Source organism: Amaranthus tricolor, chromosome 10 (genome assembly GCF_026212465.1).
Source record: "Amaranthus tricolor cultivar Red isolate AtriRed21 chromosome 10, ASM2621246v1, whole genome shotgun sequence".
NCBI lineage: Eukaryota > Viridiplantae > Streptophyta > Magnoliopsida > Caryophyllales > Amaranthaceae > Amaranthus > Amaranthus tricolor.
Genome location: NC_080056.1, coordinates 11,866,668 through 11,884,775, shown reverse-complemented (window position 1 = coordinate 11,884,775; position 18,108 = coordinate 11,866,668). Strand labels below are relative to the sequence as shown.

Here is an 18,108-nt window from a genome sequence, read left to right as displayed (position 1 = left end):
TCTTTTATTTTTTCTTTCCCTCTACTCTCATTTGATAATCTCTCTCACTGTTCATAAAGAAACACATTAACACTCAATCAACACTTCAATGCTGCTTTAATCATCCAATCCAATCAACAGGTAAGTTCTTTAATTGATATCTATTTCACTAATCTACTCCCTAATTTCAATTTGACTCATATATATTGTGAATTGTAGTTTTTGCATGGTTTTGTTCAATTAAAAATCATGCCTTTGAATTTTTTGACTCTTGATCCTCTTTTCTCTTTATTTGATCCTCCTTTGATTTTCGTTTGAGCTTTCAAGTTATTAAGCTTTGTTGTCTTGAATTAACTCGTTTTTTATGGGAAAAAAGGGGGAGATTATCAAAAGAAAAAAGAGTTGATTTCAAAAAGGTAATTAAGTAAGGATAAATTTCTTTATTCAAAAACCTTTTTAAATTTGGTAAAAAATTAGGGTTCTTAAGAATTGAATGGGAAAAGGGGAAAGAATTAGGGTTTTTAAGAACTGAAGGGAAAAGGGGAAAGATTTAGGGTTTTTAAGAACTGAAGGGAAAAAATGAAAGAATTAAAGAAAATCGTGTTTTAAAAGAGGAAATAACACTGACTTAAGTAACTCACATGACCCCACGGGCTGGTCAAAATAAAACTTTAACGATCAACTTACTGATTCTGTCAAGTGATAGTCTTTTGCAAACGTTTATGTCATTTAAAATAATTTTTTGCAAAACAAAAAAATTAAATTAAATAGTTTTTTGCAAAAAGTGCTATAGATTAGGTAGTTTTTCGTAATTTTTCCTTAAATTAATGAATGTTTTATGTAAGTTATACAAGCTCCCTTTGTTTTAGTGATTTTATTCTATTGGGTCATATTTACAAAGATAATAATTGAAACGTTAATATCTCTAATTTTGCATAATTAAAAATTTGACATATATTATAATAATTTTTGCGTTGAGACGAATTAAACAAAATCCAATTTGCCATTCCCGTAAAAAGTAGGAAAGAATCAAAGAAAAGGGTACCTATGGGTGGTGGTGGTGGTGTTAGAACGGTGGGTGACCGAAAAATCATGGAAATCCTGCAAAATAACACCAAGAACCCCGGAGGCGGTGCCTCCGATACCCAAGTTACTACCCACATATGAACAATATGATGTAGTAGTAGTAGTAGTATTTAGAGAGAGAAAGTTCAATCTTGCCTTAGCGAAAATCAGATTAAAGGAAATAGCCAATTTAATTACCCCGAAGAGGGTATATATATAGCACAAATTCTTGTGAGAGACGGTCTCTTTGAGAGACTATCTCTAATTTGGCCGGCCCATTATATATTTTTTAAAATATTGTAAATAGACATTAAAAATAATATAAGTAGACATTTAAGATATTGAAAGTAGGCATTAAGGATACGGTAAATAAGCATTAAGAATAATGTAATTAAACATTAAAAATACGGTAATAAGACATTAATCTTTAATGGCTTGAACTTATAATACGTCATTTAAAGAAATGGTCTCTCAAAAAACTAGTTATATATATAATGAGAATTTAAGTTAAACCTAATGGGCCTTTTTAAGTGGAATTAGTCCAAATAAAATATGGATTCCTATTTTATGTATAAACACAAACAAAATTATTCTATGATTACATAACCAAATCCTTAAATATCGCCACCCTTTTCATTTTATCGCCACCCCTGAGAAAATTACGTATTTGCCCCTATATAATAAAAAAATAACGATTTTGCCATCAGACCTAAAATTTTCTATATATACCACATTTTCACTAAAATATTTTCTACCACACTTAAAAACCAACTTACAAAAGCAAATTGTTGGAGAAAAAACTAAGTTCAATCCGCAAACAATTAATCGAGATAATTTCTTTTCGAATGTAAATAATTTAAATTTTCAAACGAAAAAAAAATAAGTTGAACCGCCCAGATCTGGGCGATTCAACTGTTAATTTTTTTTTGTTTGTTTTTATATAATTATTATAAATTTTAATTATATTATTGTAATTATTATTATTATTATTATTTTTTTGGTACTGTTATTTTAATAATTTTATTATTATTGTTATTATTGTTGTGATTTTTATTGTTTTTATTATTAAATTTATTTTTATGTTTTGATTTTAAATTTGTGAATGTTAATATGTTTGTTATAATTATTATTACAATTATTATTATTATTATTGTTGTTTTTTTTTTAATTTTTCGAATTTAAAGTAATTTAAAAAAAAATTTAAATGAATCGCCCAGATTTAGGCGATTGGACCCCGGTTCAATCGCCAAAAACGGGGCGATTGAACCGGGGTCCAATCGCCCAGATCTGGGCGATTCATTTTTTTTTCGTTTGTTTTTGATAATTATTATTGTTATTTTTAATTTTATTTTTGTTGGTATTATTATTATTATTACTGATATTATTTTTATTTTTTAATTATTTTTGTGATTGTTATTAATTTTATTATTAAATTATTCTTTTTTTTAATAATTAATTTATTATTTTAAATATGTTTATTATAATTAATATTATTATTATTAATAAACTTTGTATGTTGTGTTGAAAATTATTTTTATTATTGGTGTTGTTTGGTTTTTTTCGTTTTTAATTTTTTATTATTATGTTTTTTAGAAAAACTATTATTATTTTTATTTGGATTATTATTGTTATTATTATTATTATTATTATTATTATTATTATTATTATTATTATTATTATTATTATTATTATTATTTGTTATTATTTTTATTGTTATATTATTATTATTGTGGTTGTTGTTATTGTTAATGTTATTACTTTTGTTAATGTTGTTATTATTTTTATTATGTTCATCTGGTTAATGTAACTTAAATATTGATTATGTTCATTTATTTTTAATATTTAATGAAACTGTAAAAATTGTAGAAAATGGCTGGTAATCAAGGAAAAGGAAAGGGTTTTTTTGACAATTGTTGAGAGGTAATAGTTTTAGGCCTACCTTACTCAGAGGGGACCCGCATGAGAGGGGGGTAACGGGTTCTGCTAGGAGGGTTAGGCAGGAAGAGGCCGTCAGACATAGTGAGGCCCAACGGTCGAGTACGCTGAACCAAGTGCGTACTCCTTTTGATGACCAGGCTAGCAGCCTCCAGAGTAGTTGGGGGGTTTATAGTGATGATGATAATGATGCTGATGATGTTCAATTCCAAGGTCCTGATTCTCGCCCATTGGACTGGACTGTTGTTCGGGGCCCCGACGGCAGATACACCCGTGGCGGCCCGAGTTCTTCTGAGCGCGCAGGACGTAGTTTGGTCGATAATGAGCCGCCACGGAAGAGCAGGTCCTCACAGTCCGCAAACACGGACTGGTTAGTGACATCACCCCAGCCCGGGGGGCCGACAGATACGCGACTGATCCCTAGCTATGGCGGGCACATAGCTAAACTTATTTTTGACGGCTCCGAGCGTACGCCTCCGATTCTGGATTGCCGTATTAGGAAGAGGCCGGTGGAGTCCATCATCCGACTGAGGGATATGTCCGATGCGCTGAACGATCTTCTACCTGCCACTTCCCTCGGCCGACTACCGGACATTATGCACCAGCACATCGACTGTGCTTTGATATCGGCATTCGTGGAGAGGTGGCAGCCAGATACGAACACCTTCCACATGCCATGGGGGGAAATGACGATTATGTTACACGACGTGCAACGCATATTGGGCATTTCTATGGAAGGTTCTCTGCCGGCTGAGCCTTCGGAGGCGGAGTGGCAGGTCGGTATCACCAATCTGTTCGGGGAGCCTATGTTTGAGCTTTGGCGTAGAGGTGCATTCACCTGCGGCTGCGTAAGCGTTGTTGAACTGATGCGGTTGTGTCATAGTTCGCAGGCCATGGATACTCAAAGGATAGCGTACTACATGGCTATCGTCGGCTCTACCTTGCTGGCGGATAAGACCAGAATTGGTATGCGACCTCACCCGATAATTGCCGTGAACGACGATCAACAGGACGTGGCCTGAGGTGCGGTGACCTTGGCGTTCTTGTACAGGCAGCTCGGAATGGCATCTAGGGCTGGTTGCAAGACCATTGCGGGATGCCTCACATTGCTCCAGACATGGATCTATGAGTACTTTCCCGCTTTCCGCCCTCATCCTCGCCGAGAAGATGTGCCAAACATGACTAGGGCGGAGAAGTAGACACCGAAGAAACCATGTCGTGAGGTGGTAGACAGGCTGAGGGATTGCCGCAGGGTTCTTGACTCAATGACGGAGACTCAGGTATTGTACATTACATTTTGTCATGCATGTGTTTTTTAATTTAAAGTTTTTTTTGTTAACGTAGCTTGCATGCAGGTGGAATGGACTCCCTACAATTCTGCTCCTAGTGCGTTGCTGAATGAGCACCCACGCACCACCGTCATCGGGGGTATCACGTGCTTTGATGTCGTCGAGGTGTATTAGCCGGAGCAGACATTGCGACAGATCGGGTTCGTGCAGGCTATTCCTCCCGCTCCTATGAGACCAGCCAAGGCTCTCCAACCGACACACGGTACCTATTCCGTGACCTTTCCTTCTTCTACTGTATATTTGGAGGCATGGAGTAGGTTCCCCTTTAGTGCCTGCCTTGTTGAGCAGGGACTTCGTCGGGCTTTTGTTACATCAGAGGCTGAACCTAATTACGTTGAATGGTTGAAAATGTGCTCGCACCCGTACATATCCCCCGGCGAAGGGCCGAGTTTCGGTCCAGGTCCTTCTCAGAGCAAATCTGAATACGTGAGTTTTGCTATGTCTTTTTGTGTTTTTAGTTCCTGTTTTATTTCTTGTTAACTCCTGCTTTCCTTTTGTGTTTTCAGTTCCTGAATGAATGGCCCAGTTGATTCGCTCCAGTGGCAAGACTACCTGCTCAGCTCGCGGATTTGAACCCCGTCAACGACATGCCTTAGAAATATACCTTAATGATTGTAGAGATTTATTTGAAGAATGGCAAATTTTTAAAGGGCATGACCCTTCATAGTCTGTACTTAAACTATTTTACATTAATGATTGCATTTATTTTCGTCAATGAATGTCGTTAGTATACACAGTAGTACAACTATGGATTAAATACAACTTTTAATGAATGTCGTGTATAAATTCTATAAAACAAGAAGGTAATTATTTATACAACACATAAGACTATGGAGTATCTAAATTTAAAGCATCGTCAGCGGTGTTATTAGTTGGTCGTGGTCGTGGCCCGCGTAGATTATTGCAGAGCATAATCCTCGTAGTGAAATGTGTGTCAAGATGTTTGGTGAAATTGTCAGCTACTTGTTTTCAACGTTGATGGATCGGCGGGAGTGGGGATGAATCTTCGTTCATTAAAAGTTGAACAAAAAGATTTCCATTCACCCAACATATATGTATTACTTTATTTACACTATGCACGCCCGGTGCTTTCCTTAACGGAAGAACCAAACAGTTGTATTGCGAATTACCTTCAGCAGCACCATAATAAGCAATGTCAATGTTTAGAAACGTTGCTGGAGAGTACAAAGCCATCGGTGCATCCATCCAGTGCATAAAAGGAGCAGGTCCATGCTGTATGAACCTATTCTGAATATAGCCTCGTGTAACGACTCCTGGGATAGATACAAAGTTAGGTATTGCGCTCTGTTCATTTACATTTCCATACTCATAGCACGTCTTAAAAGAGGCTATTCTTCCTCGCCTCCCAGCTCTGTGATAGCAATTGCTCTAAATTCACAGTTTCCATCACCTAACACATCAATCCAGTCGAACAAGTAAGGAGGAAGGATGAATGGGATGTCATTAGGCCATAGAAACTGTGAAAAATCACGACCTCCCGGATCATCTACAATAATTGTAAATAAAGTTAATATGCTTAAACTGTAACAATTTAATGCAAAAAAACAAAAACTAAAGTCAATTACCGGATAAGTTGAAACTGAACTTAATTCCTACTGAAGATTGCGTTTCTCGACCACTAGATCTGCCACTAGATCTTCCGCGGGAAGAAGATCTTGACCCTCGACCGCGAGAAGATGATCTGCTATATTCAAATGCACTTTTTCTCCTTCTCATGGTTTTACTTGTGCTTGGTCTTCCCTTTCTCGGTGGACTTGCATAAGGCTCAGGTACTTCGGCTCCATCTGGGTGTAGTTCATATTCAAGTACCTAAGACATTCGGCGTACGACAACGGGATCAGATTTAAGGACTTCATCTACCAGAGATTGAAAGTACTCTTTTTCGTTGGCGTTCGCGTATCGTACTCCTTCGTTGGTCTCATCTCCTAACTCTGTGTACCTCAAAGTACTCCAGAATTGATGAATGTCATCCAAATACAAAGCACCATGTGAACCGATGGACATATGTAAATAACATGCACACGGCAATCCATGGGTTTGTTGAAGTACACAACCGCATTTGTTAAATACAAAATCACCCAGTTCTAACATGCGGTTATACTCAAGCTGAACCTGCTCCAAGGCATAGAGAGATACGTGGCGATATAAAGGTCTAAAGAAATGCTGTCGCATCGACCTTGCTACAGAAGTCATGGATTCCTGTAGCGCTTGTCGGATCCTAGCTTGCTGATTTGTAATCTGTGCGTGTGCCCTTTTGAACAGGGTATCGAATGAGCTATTACCGCTACCAAGGTAATACTTGAAAGACGAATGTTGGCTTTCAACTTTGCTGGTAGTCTGGTTACCCAAGTGGAAACGATCATTCGTCCACGCACGCACAAATTTCTCTCTAAGTGGAATCCATGTTCCAGCCGAATACCGAACGACCTTTTTGTTCCTAACCGACCACGTACTGACGATCGCTTGCCATCTCTGTTCAAATTCCCCGATTGTAGAACTTTCAACCAAGGGGTTCCATCTACTGTTCCTGAAAACCTGCCCTTGTTGATTTTTCTTCCCGCCGCACAACTTGTCCACCATGTTCTCAACATCGTTGTCAATATGCCAGATGTATAACAAATGCCGCATATCTACATTAAACAAAACATTGAACGAAATTAAGACATAATCATTAGATATAACGACAATAATGAATCAACAAAGCCTTTTTACCTGGGAAGACGTCACGAACAGCTGCAGATAAACCTTCGTCTCGATCGGTTACAATGACGCTAGGAGTTTGAGCAGTGCTGAAAATATCTGTCAATCCCTGCAACACCCACGAATACGACACAGCCGCCTCATTTCGCATCAAACAAAACACAACCAAGAAGTTGTGATTGGTTGGCGTCATTCCGATCACTTCACATAGTGCCACTGATAGGTCGTTTTACTACCAAAACTAATTCCTAATTCACCTAACTAGAATAGTTGGGAAAGTAGGGTCGAACCACTGTGGAAGGACAAATAAAGTCACAATTTGAACCAAGTTCACTATTGCTAACGATCAAATGTTGGATTTTTGTTTATCTAAGTAGAACGCAAAAACAAGAGATGAATAAAATTCAATAATCAAAAACCTAGGGCTAAAAGGATTCACTATGCATCGATCATGATTCATGAACAACAATTGGGATAGGAATGAATATAGGCGAAGGAAGATGTTGCTCTCGCAAACAAATTCGACAATCAAACAATAAAACAAGCTATCGCGATTAAAGCTTAATTGTTCAAAGAAGGAAATCGTTCACTCAAACTCGCAACTCTCGCTTATAGAATTGAGCGAATAAAAGTTGCAAATTGGCCAAACAAGCAATCAATATAAAACCCATCAATTGAATCGCCTAGACAAACCAAATTTAAATCCTAAAATCAAACAAGAATCATGACCTTTTGCATAGTTTCACCAAACCCTAGAAATAAAACTACTCACTAAGCATATTAAAACAAACAAGAGATTCAACAATTAAATTCATGGAGAAAATTAAATTCAAATTTAATGGAGAAACAAACATTCAAAGATAATATCACTAAACAAGAACAAGAGATTAGAATTAAAACTAATACCTTCAATATAATTAAAATTACAATGTCCAAGTGTTGATTAAAAATCCCCCATGGCAAGTAATATGAGAAATCCCTTCAATATCAAACCCTCAAAACAGAGAAAAAAAACTATCCTTCCAAATTCCCCTCAAAAGCTATTTATATCCTCCTTAAAAGAGATCGGAGGATATGGGAAGTTACTATAAAAAATAACTGCAAGACCCGGCCGGGTATGTGGAAACCCGACCGGGTGCGAAGCAAAACTAAATCTTCAAGACCAAAAATTTTCTAAGTTCAAGAGTAAACCCGGTCGGGTATGTGGAAACCCGCCCGGGTACGCAGCAGAGCAATTTGATCTTCAATGGAAGCCAGGCCGGGTGTCTAGAAACCCACCCGTGTATGAGAGGCTCACCCGGCCGGGTATGTAGAAACCCACCCGGGTATGAGAGGCTCACCCAGCCGGGTATGTGGAAACCCACCCGGGTATGAGAGGCTCACCCGGCCGGGTATTTGGAAACCCACCCGGGTATGAGAGGCTCACCCGGCCGGGTATGTGGAAACCCACCCGGGTATGAGACCTGGTCAGCACAAAAATGACCTTTGAGTAGCTTATGACCTTCCAACTTGCAAATCTCGCTCCAAGAGTCGATTCCTAGCATAATTAGAGCTTTGTACCTACAAAATAGATAGGAAACAAACACTCCAACCAAGCATAAAAACCAATAGGAAATTGAGCAAAATACGCAAGAAATGCTATGAAAATACAATGGGGGCATGGTAGAAAATAATATATAAAACACACACATCAAACTCCCCCAAGCCGAACCTTTGCTTGTCCTCAAGCAAACAAGACAAGGTTTTAAGAGTAAAAGTATGCTTCACCCTATAAAAGCAACATCGTAAAAACACTTGTGATCACATCCTCTCAATCAAAGCATTCAAATAGTTCAATACCTATCCAAGAGTAAAATATCATACAAGCGAATTCAAGCCTTATCACTAAGGAATAACGAGGAATCAAGGAAAGAGTTCTCACGGGTGACACTCCTCTATCTATGGCGAGTATAAAATGTACTCGATCGCTCTCCGCCCACAAATATGCAAAAGATGTGCATATGAATCAATTTTTGTAGCCTAAAATGCTAATAAGGCACCCTCCCATCTCAACAACACTCATGTGTTTGAAGGGGAAATAATATCACTCGACCTATAAAAGTCGACTCGAAATGCGGCACATACTCTCAAATCTTGGCAAGATATTAAATCGAGGAAGCACATATAACTGCATGATTATCAAGAAGGTCTTTATTGAGCTTGTAATGGGGTTTGGGTCAAAGGTAGGATAAAATTTGAAAATATGCAAGCTGAAAGTCTATTTTGGGGGAGCATAATCTAAAAAGTAACGTAGCCTAAAGATGAGGCTAAAACAACTCCAAATAACTTTAACTCATAACTACCGAACCAACCCAACTAATGGAAACCACCGTCATATCATCATTAAATTACTAGAGATTTACAACTTGTAAAGGCGAAAAAAGTACAACAAATTAAAAGATGTGAAACAAATTTTTTATTTTATTTTTTTTATTTTTATTTATTTATTTACAATTTTTTTTGGAACTGCATGAATATGAATAATGAAAAGATGGTAATATATGACAAACCAAGAGAGTTTTTTTTTTTTTCTCTTTTTTTTGGAACTACATGAATATGGACAATGAAAAAGATGATGATATATGACCAACTAAAGAAGCACACTCCAACAATGAGGAAACAATCAACCTAACTTAAGTACCCCATGCAAGTAAATGTGAGCCAAATGACAGAATATATATCGCCCACTAACCAACCAATTGCTCCCCCAAGCTAGACTTGGGTTGATCAAATAGGGTCAAAAAGGGTTTATAATGTGGTTAGTTATGAAAGAAAATTTAGGATTTAAAATAAAGGATCAAATGGCAAATTATGTCTTTGAAAACAATGTTGCACAGCTTTTAGCAAATGAGGGCCTTCTATCATGCTCATCATGCAATTACATAGCTAACAAGACCAGTACCAAGCCAAGATGGAGATCAGTGATACACCAGGAACTAATCACTCAAGAAAGAAATAGTGAGATAAAAATCAAAGTCTAAATCCTTACAAGGTAAACTCTTCCTTGTTCCAAAACAATAGATAATAATGCTCAAAAACACAAGTTTCAATAATATCAAGGAATCGGATAAAGAACCCAAAAGTCTACAATGACCAGCCTCAGCAATCACAAGTGTTAAAAATTTCAACCATAGGGCACAGGGAACATACTTTGTCAAAATAAATCCAAAGGGGCATCAAGGGAGAAAGAAATACATTACAACTAAGAAAGCAATACAATGTTTTTGGTCACATGTAAACTCCCACTCCTAATGAGTGGTACAAACCATGTAACAATCCTAAGAAAGCAATAAAAACACTCAAAGCTAGATTATGAAAAGAGTTGGGAAGATCTCACTAATTAACTTCATAATGCAAGCTGAAGCACAAAAAAACATCACGTTATCCAAAGCGCGACTTGCAAAAGAATCTGCGAGAGGAGAGAAACAACCAACTCCAACCAAAACAACTACACTAAAAGCAGTGGACTATATACAAGAGAGTAGGCTAAAGCATTAATCAAGACTCCCCCCCCCCAAGCCAAATCAAGCACTGTCCACAGAGTTTGAGAGGGGGGTAAGAGCCCACTAACCCATGGGGTCAAAGTCATTATCCTGCTGCTCATCATCATCGTCATCATCCTTTCAAGCATCTGATCAATGAATGGGAGAGGGAAATGATCCTTATGAGTAGCTAAATTCAGTTTCCTGTAATCATTGCACATGCGCCAACCAGTGACAGTTTTAGTGGGAATTAATTCATTTTTATCATTCTTAACAACAGTCATCCCACCTTTTTTTGGAACCACTTGCACAGGACTTACCCACTTAGATGTAGCAATAGGAAAAATATTGCCTGCGTCAAGTAGTTTCAATACCTCACTTTTCACGACTTCTTGCATGTTAGGATTTTAGCGCCTTTGTGGTTGAATACAAGGATTGTTATCTTCTTCCAAATGAATCCTATGCATGCAAAAGTCGGGACTAATACCCTTCAAATCATCAACACTATACCCAATGGCCTTCTTGTGAGTTTCCAGAACATCCAAAAGTTGGGAAAGTTGGGCATCATTGAATGTAGTGCTGACGATAACAGGATGGAGCTCTTGCTCATCAAGAAAAACATACTTAAGATGGGAAGGGAGAGGTTTTAGTTCAGACTTCTTTACCTCAACTTTGCATATAGGCCGAACTAACCTCTGCACTCTCTTGCTCTTGCTGTGACTAAGTTCTTCATTACAAAGAGCTTGTTCAATAGCATCAATTTCAGTCTTTCAAATGCTAGCATCACCTGTAGAAGATTCAAGACAAAGAACGGCCTCCAAAGAATCTTTCATAAGAGTTAGGGGCAAGTTATCATGACAAATCACATCAATTACATCAATAACATGGCATTTTTCCTCAAGCATGGGACCTTTCAAAGCATTGCTCAAATTGAAAGTTACATTGTCATCCCCCATAGAAAGTGTTAGTCTACCATTTTTCACATCAATTACTGCTCCTGCCGTATGAAGGAAAGGTTTTCCTAAAATAATAGGGATTTGTTGATCTTCCTCCATATCAAGGACAACAAAATAAACAGGGATATAAAACTTACCTACCCTAACAGGGACGTCCTCCAAAATACCCAAAGGATATTTAACAGAACGGTCAGCCATTTGTAAGGTAATATTAGTGACTTTTAAATCTCCCATTTTCAGTTTAGAATAGACAGAAAAAGGCATTACACTGACACTAGCTCCTAAATCACATAAAGATTTATCAATAAACAGTTTTCCAATGTGACAAGGGATGGAGAAACTACCAGGATCTTTCAGTTTTGGAGGGGATTTATTTTGTAGCAAAGCACTACATTGTTCAGTAAAAGCAACTGTATCCACCTCACTAAAAGCTCTTTTCCTAGTCAATATGTCCTTCATGAATTTAGCATAAGCAGGCACTTGTGTGATTAATTCAATAAAAGGAACTATTACCTGCAAATTCTTAACCACCTCCAAGAACTTACCTAACTGCTTTTCAAGCTTGCTCTTCACTTGGCGGTTGGGAAAAGGAAGTGTGATGGGAGGCACTTGCAATGCCTCTTCTTTCGCTTTCTCCTTCTCGTGCACTGCCTCAGAAGATGCTTCATCAGTAATCGCTTCAGAAATGCCCACATCTTTCGAATTTGACTCTCCACTGTGAGGCATGGGTGGCTCATCATAACTCAACCCGCTCCTTGTAGTGATTGCATTGGCGGTCTCCTTGCCATGTGGTTGAGTAGGTTGGCCGGGCAATGCTCCTGCTTGTCTAAAGGAGCTAGATGCAGCTTATTGAGCGACTTGAGTTTCAAGCATTTTATTGTGAGTACCGAGTTGCTCAAGCTGTTTGGCCATTTGAGCCATCATGGTTTTCAACTCCCCCAATTCGGATTGGGGTTGTTGGTTCTGAAATAGCTGTTGTTGATGGCCTTGAGGAGGCCTTTGGAAACCGGGTGGTCTTTGATTGGGCTGATATTGCTGATGTTGCCCATATTATTGTTGTGGTGCTTGTGGTGGAAAGTGTTGCTGTTGAGGATTTAACACATTGTTGCTCCGATATGACAAGTTAGGATGATTTCGAATTCCAGGATAGTAGCTATTGTTGTTGAAAGGAGGACGAGCTTGAAAAGCATTGACTTACTCTGGCACTCCCATAGCTCCATTGGGATTAACAGAACACTCCATTAGAGAATGACCATGCACACCGCAAAAATCACAAGCAACTCCACCTTGGCTAGAGGTAGCCATAGCATTGACTGGCATAGATGTAACACCCCGTAATTTATCGGGTTTAAAAGTAAATAAAATATAATAAAATAAAATATAACAAAAATAAAATAAATAAGTGATATTAAATTATATTATTTTACATAATTAATTATAAGTAATAAAGTAGGTTAATTTTAACGGTAACAAGTTTTATCGCGTACGATGTTATCACGTGACGTTTCTTGCTGTTTTAACAATAGTATAATAATTGTTTAATTAATTAATTAATAAAAAAAATTAAATAGGGGAAGGGGAAGAGGCAGCCGGTTGTGAAGTGTAAGGGGAGGAGTTTTGTAACTCCTCTCATAAGTATGTATTATGACACTTAAAGCCATCCATTAAATTGCCTATTAATCCTTAAGCTTCAATTTAAATTCCTCACATTCCTAATCACATTTTAATCTTCTTAGTGAGAAAAAAATTCAGAAAAAAATATTCCCCTTGTTGTTGTTCTTGGTTTCGGCTCAAGAAGAAAAAAAAAACATTTTCTTTGCTCAATCCAATCTTCTAATCAAAGAGTAAGTGAAGTTGTTAATTACTATTTTTATTTATAAGAAATTTTAGTATGGGATTACATAATCTTCTTTCTTTTTATGATGATATCCTATGACTTATTAGGAGGATTGAGTATTTTATATAAGTTTTCTTTAATAATCATTTGATAAAATTGGTTTGTTAAAAGGATTAAATCCTATTTCTATTATATAAAATTTTCCTTGATTTGCATTCTTTAACAAAGCTTAAATTTGTTATAAGAATAAAGTCTATTCAAAGGTTAAAATGGATTTATTTTACAATTTATATTTCTCTAGCAAGATTTAGTTTGTTAAAAGAAATTTTAAGTGTATGAATAAAGTAAAGTAGGTATCCATGAGTTTATAAATCCTTTAACAAAATTTGATTTGTTTAAAGGGATTGTCCTTATATATATGTTTTGATTCAAAAAAAAATGATGATATATGATTCTCTACAAAATTTTAATTTGATAAGAGAATCAAGTATTTAATTTAATTATCATGGGTTATGAAACTTTAATTGCTCTTGAAGAATCTTGTGGATGAGTATATCTTAAGTTGCTAGTTTTATGTTTTTGATGATGGTTTATATTGTTGATGGGGATTTTATGTATTGTTACATGTGTGGAAATATCAAGTGGATTGTGTGATAGGAGATTTGGTTTTATTTGTTTTATTTTAGTAAAATGTAAATTTGGTTTTTGGTTAGGTGTGTTTTGGTATGGAGATTTAAAAAGGATTAAATAATTTAAATAGAAAAAAAAAAAAAAAAAATATATATATATATATATATATATATATATATATATATATATATATATATATATATATATAATAAAAATAAGTAAAGTAGAAGGAATTTCGGACAGCAGCTGCTGCCTCGGTAGTGGCGCCCCGATCCGAGTGTTGGGTGTGTTTCGTTGTTGTTTTATTTAACCGATGCGTTTTAAAACATGTTAAAACGCTTAAAATAATTAAAAATAGTAATCGGATGCTAGAAATTATGAAATTTGGTACCAAAGATAATTGATGCGTTCCGGACGCAACGGTGAAGTCGGATTTCTAATTGGAATTTTCTAAACTGTCCGAAATGACCATAAAAGTTTCTGGTCAGAATGTAAAATTTGGAACTATTGGGAGTTTGATGAAAACATTTGAAATTATCAAGTCTTAGTGATATCTTAATGGTATTGAGTGGATTAAATGTTTAAACACGGTCTAATACGTGATCGTTTTGTGTGTGTGTTATTTAGGACCTCGTTTCATAAGAGGGCGAAATTTTAATTGTGCTTGAACAACGTGTGTTTGCAACGTTCAAAGGTACACGCTTAGACCATACTGTTTATATGGTTGTGCAAGTAATGTTGTTTTATTCCTAATCAAGGCATTGTAATCACATAAGGATTAGACACCTCAAATAATATGAAATGATTATGTGGAAATTGAGAATTTATGGATATGTTACCCAAAAGGGTTAACAAATGAATTGGAAAATTATCAACTATTTTTCCCATGGCATTCAGGGATCTTTATGATCACCATGGGGGTATGCATACTTAGCCTTTGGCGACCCGAACAGGACGGGCAACGTCTTAGGTAGGTGGTTGCCTTGGGATTAGCTCTCCCAAGTGTATTCCACCAAAACAAATTGGAAATATGACTTGTACGACCCGAACATGACGGGCAACGTTACAAGGTTGGAAATAATGAACAAAGATTACATAATAGAGCCTTTGCATGCTAGGGTAAACACAATGCTTGTATTCAACCTGTTTAGTATATGTATGAAGTCTCTGACGTGTATTGGTTGTTCTTTGGAACCTGCTACGTGTTATCATACGACGTGCAGCAGGTTAATCGCAGGTGGGGGCTGGAGTGAGGATTCAGCTTAGAACCCGTAACTATCAAGTCTAGACTTACTTTGTAATGGGTCTAAATAACTCAGTTTATGTAACCAAAGTTTATGATGTTTTCTCTTTATCTCGTACAATTTTAGTTAGACTAGAGGCCGGTGGGCTCTCGAGTTGTATGTAAAGACTTCCGCTGATTTGTTTTGTTTGGCGCTGTTTACTTTGTTGACCGTATTCCTTTACCGTTGGAACGTTGACGATCCGAGTAAAGATGAGTTTTCTTACGTCCGTTTGTGAGCCAGATTCATGTTCTCACATGATATTTCCGGGTCACTTAAACCGGGCTGTTACAATTGGTATCAGAGCCAACGTTCCTTAGATGATAAAGGAATAAACGACCTAATAGAGAGTTGGGGAAATAGTCCTTAGGACGTAATTTTGTTGTATTGTGTTTGTGTTGTTGTGATAGTAATGTTTTGTTTGTACATCCGTGTAGAATTAGGATATATGGATAAGGGAAATAAGGGAAAAACACCCATGCACTCACACACCCCCAGGAAGACTAGCGAAGTATCGATATTTGACCCAGAGACTGCCTGGAGAGAAGTCTCCAATGCTGATATATGGAGAATAAGGAATGGTGAAAGTATCCGAGATTATAGGGAGAAGATGCGAATGGTTAAGGCAAAGGCTGATAGGGTATGGTATGATTTAGATTTAGACTTAAATGAATTACATCGTTTGTCTGAATCTAGGAAAAATGTAGAACCCGGGAAGGAGGGCGAGACCCACATATCAGACGACGCTGATGTGGTCATGGAACAGTTGAAGGAGCGGGACCTACCCGACCCTCCACTAGTGGAAACCGAGGTTCAGTCGGAGAGTAATGTCAAAACGTGGGAGCCTAAGCGGGAACCACCTACTTATGTTGAGATTTCCAGTAATGATGAGGGCGACAATTGGGGGTCGCACTATGACCTATATGGCTATGGGACTGGGCTTGATGGGGTTTGCTCAGATGAAGAGGATCCCAAAGAAGACGTGAGGGAGGTACCAATAAACCACCCTGGAGATAGTGACAGTGAATCAGGAGAAGCACACTCGAACTCCAGCTCTGATTCTGGGGAAGATGCAGATGATGAGGATTTTGACTTAGCTAGCTATGAAGAGAGTGCTGACACTTGGGACGCTTAGTGTTAAAATAAGATGCCTCCTTTGTCAAGAAAGAGACTGTCTAGAAATGATGCTAACCGTACGCTAAGAAATCTGGTGAAAGCATTATCAAGTAAAAGCGCACCACGAGAGAGGTCTATATCAGAATTAGCATCTGAAATGAGCAAACGGATTAATTAGAGCAAACCCTCGACCTTCAACGGTAAAGGGGAACTGTCGGAGCTTGAACTCTAGTTAAGAGAATTCGACAAACTTTTTGATGTAGTAGAATGCCCGGAATAATTGAATGTCAATCAGGCTGCATTTTATTTAGTTGGAGAAGCCGATTACTGGTGGGCAAACAATAGACCGGGGTTAATAGAGCAAGCTGAGGGAGACTTTGGTTGGGATTTGTTCAAAAGGGCTATGCGAGAGAAATTTTATCCGCTGCATGTTAGAAAGGATAAATCGAACGAGTTTGTGCGATTGGAAATGGGTAGTATGACGGTGGATGAATATTATCACAAATTTATGGAATATGTCAAGTATAGTCCTGATGATGTACCCACTGAGGAGAAAAAGATGCAACGTTTCGAGCTAGGTTTATCTTTTGATATTCAAAAACATATTGAGAGTGACCGATATAACACACTGGAGCAGATGTATAAGCGAGCGTCACAAATAGGGAATATTTTGAGGAAAGAAAAGGAAAAAGAGAAGGGTAATGTCCCCGAGAAAAGGAAAGAAGTTTCTGGCCAGGCATTGGAGAATATGTCGGGCTTTTATCAGAAGAAAGCAAGGAGTTTTGGAAATTTTCAGGGAGGCGGGTCTAATTCGAATTCAGGAATTAGGAACGACGTGAAGCCTGCTAAGCCATTATTGGACCGAGATGGCAATGAGAGGAAGTATTTTTGTAAGAGGTGCAAGAAAAATCATCCGGCAAAAGATTGTGAAGGAAATCTGATCGAATGTAACTTTTGCCACAAAAGGGGGCATAGAGAGTTTGAATGCTACATAAAAAAAGGAGGTAGAAGTCAACAGCCGGGTGGGCAGCACCGGCAAAAGAATTCAAACAACGCCGGCAGTCAAGTCAGCCGACAGTACGGGAATGGAAATCGTGGCAATGCGGGTCAGAGGTTTCAGCGACCTTTTTAATGGGGTACAAGGCCGGATAAATGGAAACCGGGTTGAAGAGTCTGAAATGCATCGTGGGGGCAATCAAGTGGGAGGAATGAAGGCACAGCCAGCTAATGGAAGAGTATCTGCGGTCAGTGCAAGAGAAATTGATCAGGCGACGGATGTGGTTACAAGTACGTTCGCCATTCATTCTATGGCTGTGAATGTATTATTTGATTCGGGAGCTACATGCTCATTTCTTGCAAAGAGTAAGGTAAACGAGTTGAATTTGGAGACCTTTGAAAAATTTTCTTATACGGTGGCTGTACCATCGAGAAAATTGTACAGTTTTGAAAAACAGTATAAGGATGTACCCTTGAGGATAGGAAAGGTTGTCTTTCCTAGCGACTTGTATGCGTTAGACATGGAAGGTCTAGAGGTAATTTTGGGGATGGACTGGTTGGGAAAAATATAAAGCCACCATAGAATTTAGGAAGCGAAGAGTGTCGCTAGAAGAACCAAGAGGAGAAAAGGTTAGATATCGGAAATTTCAAAAGGGGCCCAAAACGAATTTGGTGTCGACCTTGGAATTGTAGAGGCTTGTGAGGCTAGGACACCCTTTG

The 18,108-nt window shown here is 37.7% G+C and overlaps 2 protein-coding genes across 2 annotated transcripts; one reads left to right on the top strand and one right to left on the bottom strand.

Moving 5' to 3' along the window:
* Positions 1 to 10,977: 10,977 nt before the first annotated feature.
* Positions 10,978 to 12,252, bottom strand: LOC130824841 (uncharacterized). Its single transcript, XM_057689860.1, has 2 exons — positions 11,358 to 12,252; positions 10,978 to 11,297 (listed from the first exon to the last, which is right to left on the bottom strand). The coding sequence occupies exons 1-2, from the start codon at positions 12,250 to 12,252 to the stop codon at positions 10,978 to 10,980; spliced, it is 1,215 nt and encodes a 404-aa protein (XP_057545843.1).
* Positions 12,253 to 16,423: 4,171 nt separating this feature from the next.
* Positions 16,424 to 17,524, top strand: LOC130824840 (uncharacterized). The gene is made up of 3 exons (XM_057689859.1): positions 16,424 to 16,553; positions 16,704 to 17,003; positions 17,115 to 17,524. Exons 1-3 carry the CDS (start codon positions 16,424 to 16,426, stop codon positions 17,522 to 17,524), a joined length of 840 nt encoding a protein of 279 aa, XP_057545842.1.
* Positions 17,525 to 18,108: the final 584 nt, after the last annotated feature.